The 11,337-nt window shown below is 37.3% G+C and overlaps 1 protein-coding gene across 1 annotated transcript in view; it reads right to left on the reverse strand.

The window, feature by feature from the left end:
• Nucleotides 1-1,019: 1,019 nt before the first annotated feature.
• Nucleotides 1,020-11,337, reverse strand: part of LOC104540453 (nesprin-1-like) — a gene marked incomplete at both ends in the record, with an annotated part of 35,038 nt that continues 24,720 nt past the window's right edge. The window contains 3 exons of the mRNA XM_010184265.1: nucleotides 1,020-1,069; nucleotides 1,921-2,108; nucleotides 5,718-5,880. Of these exons, the coding sequence (XP_010182567.1) occupies nucleotides 1,020-1,069; nucleotides 1,921-2,108; nucleotides 5,718-5,880 (401 nt within the window). The remainder of the gene's footprint in view (nucleotides 1,070-1,920; nucleotides 2,109-5,717; nucleotides 5,881-11,337) is intronic.

Genomic DNA, 11,337 nt, shown 5'->3' on the forward strand with positions numbered 1-11,337 from the left:
GTATGTAACAGGAGCTCTGAAAATCTGAGCATATGTTAAATAGCTTCTGAAATGCAGTCCCACTGTAGTTACCTAGAGCAGTGTTCTAGAGACTAGAAATTCCACAATACCCTCAGTGGCAGAATGCTAAAGATGTTGCAGTATATATTTTAAACCTCTCTGTCATTATTCTGCATTGCTAAGGGACATGAACACTTTCTGTTTTTGCATTCACCCACAAGTGGTAAAATGCTATCTCTCAATATACACTGTAAACATATTTGTATTATAAAAAATCAGAAGTTATTCCAATGTTTTAAAAAAACCAATTTGACTTCAATTGAATATGTAAAAGTAGTGGCTGACTCTTTACTCTGAAATCAAATTGACTTAATTTTGAGACTGGAAAATCCAAAGAACTTCAACACCACTTGATTCAAAATAACAAGATCTTTTTTGGGACAGATTTTATAAGAGCAGTTTTTTTCTGTTCTTTTTTACATACAAAATACATCTTTCCCAGGTCTGAAAAGGACCTGATTCATGCAAAATTTATGCTTCTTTGATGATATGTTGTTTAGTCTTACATCTGGAAAGTTGCTTTTTAATGTGAATAACTGTTTCTAGTGCAATAAAGATCCTAAATTCCAATACCTCAGTTAATCTACTGGTGCAAATCTACTAATAGCATAATCTGTACATTGCAACAAAGTAAAATAGAATTCAATGCATTAACTGAAAATTATTCTGAATTAATTTGCTGGACGCAAAGGTATGAAGAGCCTGTATATTATCAGGACAGACTGCATCAAGGATAGAACTTATAAACTGTATTTATATATATACACTATACAAGAATTACCATAGCAATAGTATAATAACTACTTAAAGACAGCAATCTGTGGATATAGAGTAGCACAACTTAAAAGTAAAGAATTTTTTGCATATAGAAAACCTTTACTAAATACATTAAGAATGTCCCACAAAACCAAAGATCATATAAAGTTCATTTCAGCATTTTGAAAAGTCATAAACTTTACCTAGAGCTCGTGATATAACTGTGTAAACATCACAGAGATCAGATTCATAACTTAAAAAGATACAGAGAAGTTCTTCATAAATACAGGGGTTCAAACAGTTAAACATGTCTTATTACTGGTCAGCACAGAGCATTGTTAAATAGCACATAGCATTGGCCCAATCTAGCCTACATCATTATGGCTGTTAAAATCACCCATGCTATCCTAGATGGGAATAGAGAACAATTAATCTTCTGGATATCAAGGGCATGCAGTGTACAGATGGCCTAAGTATGTGCAGTAAAAATCAGTCCACACTCAAGATGCACAGGGGCTACGGCCCACACTTGCTCAGCAAAGCTAAGGTGGGCAGATGAGGAAATTCCAGATGAGTGTTCAGTCCTAAAATTCTTCCAAATAAACAGTATCTCAGACATAAGAAAAACTGTTGAAGAACATCAGGTGCATTGAAACCCTAACACCCGGAATGACATTCCACCCACTTGATAACTACTTTCCCTATCAGTCTCAGTAATCCTAGGGTAAAATTAAGTGCTACAACTCTCCCTTTTAGGTCATGTTTTTTAAATCTCTTGAAGTCACTGCCATCATCTAAGCTTTCTCTGGTTTCTCTCTCATCATTTCTAAGAAGCATGGGAAATAAGGCATCATTCCATCAAAGGCCTTGTGAGCAAAATTTGATAACTGATATCTGTATCTTGTATAAAGACACATAAAAATGCAACCAGAAATTTCTTTTTCTTTTTCCCCACAGCATAACAGTTATTGGCTTTTATTCAGTGTATGATCTTTTTCTGACCCCTACACCCTTTTCTTCAGTACTGTAACACTATAATATACATCCCATCCTATATTTTTGCCTGCAGAAGGAAATACTAATTTTTAGGCATTTTAGACTTACTTCAGCCGCCTTTCCATTGACATTGCACAAATGTTCCTCCACCTTCTCTCCAGATTGCGTGTGGCCTGCTGGATAGATTCACACTCTGCTTCTGTGGCACAAGCATCACAGTCATGAAGAAGCACTTCACACAGATTGAGAACAGATGCCACTCCAGTGCTGTGTTTCTCTATGTCCCTCTGAAGTTCCTGCAGGTGAAGAAATTATCTTAAGAGTAATTGCAAAACATACATAAATACAAATGCAATTCTCTTCTACTTATTAAAAAAATAATAAGCTTGCAAACAGGAGGAAAACATCCAATGAATACCCATTAACAGACTGCATCTGCGCAAGTGGTGTTGCAATGTTATCAATGAGGCCAGGAGAATCTGGCAGCATGCACAGCTCTCACAGGGACTACAAACACCAAACCATCTCCTGCGATAAACTGCCAGAGCTATGCATGCTCAGCTGAGCAACTTTTACAGACATTTCATCAACATCACCAATAAATGGTGGAATTATTCCCAGCCCTTTCCCACTATCACAGAGAATGTAAAGCAGAAGTTAGTAAGAGAAGTGTGACAAGAAAATATGTTATCTACTGTGAGGGTTTGGTGGAGGTACTCCTTGTAAACCTAGTCTTCCCCAGGTGAGCAATTTTCCCCAGGTGAGCTAGCCACAAAGTGGCATGTTTGACGTGAAAATTCACAGCAGCCCATGTTGAAAAGTGCATCCGTAGTAATAGATTTTCTTTCTTCAGCTTTCCAATTCTAGAGATTTTCATTAGAAATGGCAAAGGAAAATTCAGTACAGCTAAAGAAAATGCACTTACACTGTCTTAGCACTTATTATATGTGATCAGTACTATTTCTCTCATTGGTTTCTTAGTTGCAATGGCTTGTCCTACTCTGGTGACAATGTTTCATCTTGAAGCAGGGTTTCAGCTTCAGTTTTGAACTACAGGTTCAAGTTAAGACAAGCCACAAAGGTAATTGGCTACTGGTGTTGGATCAATGCAAGAAAAAGAAACTTTGCTTGACTTCTGCCAACATTTGCAATGAATCATCAGAATATTAGATGGAAAAATCAGGATGGATAAAAACAAAGCCAAGACCAACATAATTCCAATAGTGACAAAGAAGTACTAATATAAATAAACCAAAAAGTGATACATTGCATCTGGAATACTATGTTCACTTCTTATTCAGATGAAGAACATAACTATCAGGACAATTAGAGATGTGGAAGCTTATTTAGCAGAACAAGAACTTGGCAGCTTTAGGATAAGTAGACAACATAAACTGCTCTTCATAATTTTGCTAGTGAAGTAAACTGCAACATGCAAAGGGAAATACAGTGTCAACATACTGTGTCTATATACATGTAGGGTCTAACTAGAGCAATTTTTCTTACAACTGGCAATATGATGTCCCAAAAATGCATTCCAGCAGGAAATGAAATCTAAATGTAAAATCTAAAAACCTCAGCAAAGTTGAAGTAGAACAAGGTCAACTTCTATCAATCATCTGATTCCATTGTTTGTCATAACTGGCATTGCACTCAATGAAGTAATTTATTTTCTCTTTCATCTACGAAACAGAAGGTTATTTTGTGAACATCTACATGAGACCATCAAGTGGAAAACCACAATGTTTTCTTCCTCAGTGCTGGCTCTTTTACTTTCACTCGCCTGCAAAATACTCTTCCATCCTGATCTCCAAGTGCTTAATTCCTCTTTCTGCTCAACCTGAAATGTTATATAAGGGTGGATACTATAAACAGATGCAATACCCTATGAAACACATACTCCAGACAGCTCTGAGACTCAAGGTTAAGCCAGTTCAGGTAACACAATTTCCTCTCTGCTGTTTTGGAGTAGAGCAGTAGTGACAACTGGAGGTGGTTGGTGGTCTTGAGGATTCCTAGGGATTAAACTTTTTTATTCACCTATGAACCTTTCTACAACCAATGTCTACACTTTTTTTTTCCCATAGTCTTATATTTCTTTCCCAGATTTTAAAATTTTCTGTGATTATTAGAGAACAGTTAGCCTTTGGGTGAGTTCACAAAGGAGCATCACTTTTATGCACTGCTTTCACCCACATACAGCTATCTTTTACTTCATCAACTCAAAAGCAAACACCTTTTTTCCCACATTTCAAGTGGTAGTAGATTGAGAAAGTAAACAAACAAGCAATCTTGAAATGTGTGAAATGTGTTTTGCAACTCTAGGAAAATACTGCAGTGAAGTTACCCCACCTTCAAATGTATCTTTAATTTAACTACAGAGACCAGCAACCTGCAAAGCTGATTCTTGGCTAAAGTAGATGCCAAGAAGTAGATAATGGAGTTAGAGAGGTGGAATTTGGCCCTCCTTTTTCACAGCATAATACTTTCAGTATAATTTTGTATATGAACAACTGGTAGCAGTATGAGCAGGGAAGATAACATGACCTGAGTGAAAGATCACACATGGAAAAGAAGGTAAGATCACTAACAGAGGAAGAAGAAAGAATGATGAAATATTTGAGAAGATGGCCAACGTACTGGCTGTCAGAGATGTGGCGGATAGTGACATAGCCCCCGACTAAGAAAAACACTGGTTGACACAGGCTGAATATGGGTGGGTTTTTTCAACTATTGCTATAACCATGACTTGCAGTGTTATGAAATCAAATCATCATCAAGTTTCCAAACAGGACATCCTCCCAGGACCACATTCACCTCTATTTCTCCCCTCTGGAATTCAAATTAAACCACTCACACTTCAAAGTATCTACTTTGTTGATAGCAATGTTTAGCCCTTCCCAACATTTTATTGTTTCATTAGTGACGCTTGTGTGTTATGAATTATTATCCCTATGTAAATTACATATAGAATATTAATAAGCAATTCTGCACAGCCACATAGAAAATCAGTTGGGGAGCTGGCAAAAACTCTGATGGGGGTTCTTGGGTTTTAATCTCACACTCAAAGATGAAAAAGCCAGTTTGTATTCTCATAAATTAATTATTCCCAAAACAAGCTGGCACTCCTCTTCCCACACATTTCTTTCTCCTCTGGAGAAAGAACTCAGAATAGCACCTAACTCATCTCCAGTGGGGCATCAGAAAGGTATTTTTGCCAATAAATAACCAATGGGAACACAAGCGAACAGTCCTCCCTAGCAATGTGCTTCTAGATAAAACTGCATTGGGCAATGAAGTGGAACAGGAAAGAGAAAATATAGTAAATCTTAGGAGCAACATTAGTTTTAATGCCAAAAACTGTTTGACTTAACATTTTTCTGCCTGTTCCAGTGACTATTCTGTTCTAGCACTGCATAAAGGCTTTCTGTGCTATAAACCAACCAATTTCAACTGCACATGTATAGCTCGTGCATCTTTACGTGCAAAATGATTCTCAAACAAGCTGCAAAAGAAAACCGAGTTAGAAAGGTTGCTAAAAAATAATCATTTTCAAGCATGTGCAGAATTTGCAAGGACTAATAGGTGTCAGTTTTGCCTCTGGGAACAGACAATTCAGACAAACAAAAACCACAAGCCCCAAAGGAAAAACAATTGCAGTAACTCATACAGGTAACATCTCTTGGTGCCTTACCTTTCTTGGAAAGGTCAATCAGCTCCTGGTGGATTCGATGTCAAAGCCAGCAGAAGGCTCTATAAGCAATACAGTAAGTACCACCTGCCTTGATATTGAAACACTTTGCCTTATGCTCTCTCAGCATTGAGACAGGTACTGGCAGCCCAAGGACACTCTACTTTGGTTCTCCCCATGTCATTGTGCAGCTGATAAGTGTGTAGTATTTTACCTGCTGTTCATTTAGCTTCCTTTGTATCTCCTCAGAGTCACAGGTTTCATAGACAATAGGTTTGGACAGCTCTGACTCAATGTGAGCAAGCCAAGACCTCAGGCTACTCATGTTTTTATCCAGCTGCTGCACTGCAACAAGGGTCTCCTTCAACTTCTTTATCCTGTAAAGAAAAAGAAACAGCAGCATAAGTACAGTCTGAAGGAGAATTTCCACAGCATGTGTTTCAGGAAGTTTCCAGAGAAACTTAACATAGGTGGCAAGTTCTGTTCTGAAGTCTTCCTTTATTATGTAACAGAAGTACATTACATGTGCAAATAGTCTTATATATGTAGGTTTCAGTTAAGAAAAATTATGAGCTTACTATTGCCAGATATTTTCAAAGCTCCTGTACCTTTCTCATTTGAGTTAAATGTTTGTTAAGAAAGGAAAACTTTTTTTAAAAATGAACACACACACTCCAAAGCCCCAAAACAATCTAAGTAATTCAGTTTTGTATTTGACGAACAGATGACGATATTTTTCTTAGACTACAAATACCTTATACCAGTACTGGCGGTGAAGTGCACTGAATGAACAGGACTTTTTCACTTCACTGATTTCTAAGCATTGAACTACACATCATAGAACGGTTTGGGTTGAAGGGACCTTTAAAGATCATCTAGTGGAATCCCTCTGCAATGAGCAGGGACATCTTCAGCTAGATCAAGTTGCTCAGAGCCCCATCCAACCTGACCTTAATGTTTCCAGTGATGGGGCACCTACCACCTCTCTGCCCAACTTGTTCCAGTGTGAAGACTTGTCCTTGACTCAAATAAGTTTGAGAAAGAGAAATCCAGCTGAGAACTGAATCCCAAGGGCTGCTTCAAGTTGTTTTTGGTCTTAATGAACTACTTCAGATTTAAACAGATGAAACTGGAATGTAACCGCATGGTGATTTCTAAGTAATGTTTTTTCTTGAGACCCTGACAGGAATGTCCAGGAAAAATTAAATAGTGGGGTGTTTTTTTTATTATTCAAGTGAATATTAAGCTTAGAAAGTGAGAAAAATTTGACTAAACCTCCACCCTATCTCAATATTTTTTTCCTTCAGTCTGTTTCAACTGGAAAAATATCTGTCAGTAATTCTCTCTTTCCTATCCTTATGTTACATAACATACATTAGTGGATTCTGAAATAGTTTCTAAGCTTTCTTTTTTCTTTTCCCCGTTTATGTAGTGCCACAAACAATTTTGAGTAACATTCCTTTTTATGCTTCTACTGCTCTTCCACTTAAGTGTTTCAGTATCAGAAAGCTTTAAGAGATGAGTGCATCTCGGAACAGATTGACTAAATCCTGTTGAAGAATACAAGACTGTCAGATTCGTCAAACAAACAAAATGCCAGCTGACTATCCTATCACTCAAACAGAGCAATTCACATTTTTTCCATAATACTAAACAGCAAATTTATGAAGTGTTTCCATATTTAAAGGACTACCTGCAGCTGACCATTAAGAGTCTAATATCAGTGTCCTTTTCTTACTAAAAAGAAATGCAGAGATCTTAATGTCTACTCAAGAAACTTAAAAGTTAAATATTTCAAATTTTTGTCTCTTTATAGCCCTCTCTTTAGATCACAGATAGTCAAACCATGGCTCTTTAGCACTAAACATGCTTAAGAACAGTTCAAATGCATCTTTCTTGCCAGAGTCTTATGACCAACAGCTGCAGGGTTGTGATCTAAAAAAAATATATCTTGGTAATTGCAAAAAACCTGAGTGATCGGAGAATCCTGACTATGAAGGGACTGCAGTCAACAGAATTGTGCTAAAAGACTGCCCCAGTCCTCCTCATCATCTTATCCTGAAACAAGGCTATGTATTTAGCCTTGGAGAGATGCTAGAAGAACAATGTCTGGAGGCCCCATCTCCTCGTCACCTATGGTTGTACATACAGTGCTTTGTGGGTTTGGATCAACTGAAACTTGCTGACAGGGTAAGCAAGAAAGTTGGTTATCACTGTCCTGGAACTCACATATGGCTTTTCAGTCTCTGACATTAATTAAGAGGAGTGAAATCCTGACCATTTTCTGCTTAGATTTTCAAGGCTGGATGCTGCTGATCCTTTGCAGGCATGCTGGAGTGGGAAAGGGAACAGTGAGTCATGTCAGCCCTGTGTAAAACCAATGTCACTCTATCATTTGCAAGCCCAAGCTGTGGACTAGGCTTTTCTTATTTGCAATTGTATAGTACCCCAACCTCTGTGCTGCAACACGTGATAAAGGTAATTTAGAAAGTGCCCTCTTTGCTTCAGGCAGACTGTATGGGAATACATCCCTGCCAAAGTGAAAAACAACTCCAGCCCAAATAGAGCTATTTTTAGTCACAGGACCTATGTTACTTAAGGGAGAAAAAGAAGTGCAACATATTAAAAGAACGCTCCAACCAAAACCTACTGCTAAACCTGCCTTCCCACCAAACTGTTGCAATGCCCTGCACCTAAATTCCAAAAGTTAAAAAAAAAAAGACAAAAAAAAAAAGATAAAAAAGACAACTTGCTCCCTGCCTCCTGCTACATTTACTGTTAATGCTGTTCTTTTTTTGTACTGAGTCTAACGCGACAAGTTCCTTGCCTATGGTGCAAACAGAAGCAAATAAACAAATGCTCCTTGGCATATGTTGGGCTTACTTTTTTTGACTGAATTGCAAGATGCTGTTATGCCTCTAGATACTCTGAAAACATATCTGTGAAAAAATAATAGATGTAATCCATCATGTCTAGGAGTTTTCCTCCTGAATTTTAGCAGGTAAGATGCTTATGCTCTTGATGTCACTGAATACTGTGCCTATGTACAAATAATTACATAATGCTTGTACAACAAAAATATGTTTGTCTCAAAAATGTAACAGCTCAAAATCCTACCTTTCCATGCTAATGGCAGGGTCTGAAAGCTAATGAAGCTAAAAGCTCTGCTTAGAGACAAAGGTCAAATTAGAAACCATTTCAGTATGTAAGATTTTTAGCCAACTGTAATTTCGACCTTTTGAGAATTCATTTACAATATTATGTTTAAACATGTAATTATTACAATAATCATCTCATGCTTTTGTTGCAGCACTATGCATGTTACTGCAAGAGACTTGATATAACTCTTGTCCTTGATAATGAAGATTTCACATTGAAATCAAAGGGTTGGACCCATGACATGGTTGTTTTAAAGGTTGCTTTTTATATAACACACACACACATCCACCCACCCACCCACATCCACCCACCCACCAGCCTTGCTACATTTTACAAATACTTAAGACACTCAGAAAGGAAAATATTGCAGAATTCAACTGCTTGTTTTTATGGTTTACTGATAAAAATTAATCTTAAAATTTGAATGGGCTTATGATGCTTAAATTTCTGTGTTCCAATTACTTGGTTTCCCCAAGAAAGTATTAACTTTCAAATGTCTATTTTACACGAAGAAAAGGCAGTGAGAGAATAACTTGGAGCCAAAATTAAGCACAAATGCTTTCAATTCACCTAGTCCTAAATTAGACAGCCTTAGATTCCATTTAAACCTAAACAGGAACAACCCTGTAAATGTATAACAATGCATCATATAGAACTCACAGCTACTGTGTTAGTCATTTAGACAGCTGGTTACTAATAATAAAATTTAAAAGCAGCATGAAAAAAGTCAGTAAAAGTATGTTAGCTAAGTACAAAGCCAGTAGAAGGCAGAAAAGTTGTCTTTTTTTTTTAAAATATACTTGGAAGTGGAGACAAAGTTTCAAAAAAACACTTAATCTATGAAATAGTAAAAAATATTACATGATTAAAACCAGGTTTTAAAAAATCAGGTTTAAAATAATCTTTTTATGATTAAAAAAGTTTATTGTCTGAAGTACAGTACTACTGCATACCAGGATACTAGTACTGCCAGTTATATTTGTTCTTCAGATCTCAGTTTCCCCTTTCAAAGTGTAAATTTCTAGAACTCTGAACAACAGCCACAAAACTTTTGGAAAAGATAATATGAAGAGGGAAAAAGAGAAGCTGAATCAAAAATTCAAGACTATGTAGGCTGAGTTCATGTATTGCACGCAGTTACAAAACAGTCAATATGAACAGGACAGACCAGCTTTGGTAAGTTAAATCCGAAATACTTTACAGCCTCTCTCCTTCTCTGCCTTTCGCTTGTAGCCATGCCCCTTTGATGACATAAACACCAAGCAGACAAATACAAAGTCTGCTTTCTCTCATGTGTGTACATGAATTTAAAACAGTGATAAAACCAGTCTACAGTTTCCTTCAGATAGCTAAGAGATTTTGCTAGTCTTAAGCCTGCGTCAATAACAAAAAATTATTCTGGGATCCAAAAGTACTAGCTATAAAACAAAGTATGCTGTTATCACTGTCAACTATTTTTGAACTGAGCAGAAAACAGTAATTTCTAGCTAAGGTAGTGATTTCTACATATCAATATTTCAATAAGTTTCCTAGCAAGCCAAGACTTCAGAAAGAACCATATCAATCAAAAGCAAACAAAATAACTGCCTGCCTTGTGATATCACAATTACAGTCTGGGAGATCTGAATCCACACTGCCGTCCTCTGCCATCCTCACAGCGTGCAAGTCCTCTGCCACCACCATGAATTTTTCCAGCATTAAAAAGAAGAACTTCCACTCCAAAAGCCTGCAAACACTGTGCTTTGGGTGGGGGGAAGAAAGAGGACACGCTTCTCTTTGCTGGTGAGCACTGTACAGAAAATGTTGTGCGCCAAACAAATGTTAGCAGCCGTTGCTTGATAACATGAGACTGAACGGTGACAAGTGGTCATGTTTCTAAATAAAACTTGCATTCATCAACATGTGTCAGACTTGATCTCCAGGAATGCAGACCGTGAGTGCTAAGGGAAGGGATAAAAACACATACAACAAAGTCTTCTTTGCAAAGCCTGAGCAGTTGCAGCAATAACACTGCTTCCTGGCTGTAAACATCTGTAACATTTTTTCACCAGGCTGACATACCAGAAAAATTCATCTGCAGGGATGAAAATGTTCTAGAAGAACAGAAACAAAAGTCTGCAGAGATGCAGAGAGACAGCTACCTTTCTGTAGCTCTCTCTTCTGCAGTTACAGATCTCCTCAGAATGGAGAAGCAATTTAAAAAAAAGTGGGTAACAAAACACTATGTGGGAAAGAAAAAGACAGGTGAACAGAGATGTTTCACCGCACAGCATAAAATCCACAGGTAGAAATTCAGACTGGATGCATATTACCATACTATATTACTAAAGCATTTTCACAGAGCACTTTCCATTCATTCACAGCTGTAGGAAACAAATCACTAAGAAAAATGCTCCATGCAGGAAATGACTGTAGCTTTGCAGAAAAGCATGCAGGCTCTAATGATTTATTAATGCTGTCAGGGATCCAGAATATGAAAAGATGTGTTTTATTCTCAACACCAAAACAATTAATCTGCATTTACTAGCTGAGTGCAGCCAAAATCATGTCATATGATACATTTCAAGCTCCAAAATATAACAGAAACACAGCTCAACATAACAACACATTCTAAACAGTGTCTGGAGCCTTCTAAAAATTATTTTGGGGGATTCAAACCCTTTTGTCCAGCAGGA

This window comes from Mesitornis unicolor, unplaced genomic scaffold (assembly GCF_000695765.1).
Source record: "Mesitornis unicolor isolate BGI_N332 unplaced genomic scaffold, ASM69576v1 scaffold22575, whole genome shotgun sequence".
NCBI classification, from domain to species: domain Eukaryota; kingdom Metazoa; phylum Chordata; class Aves; order Mesitornithiformes; family Mesitornithidae; genus Mesitornis; species Mesitornis unicolor.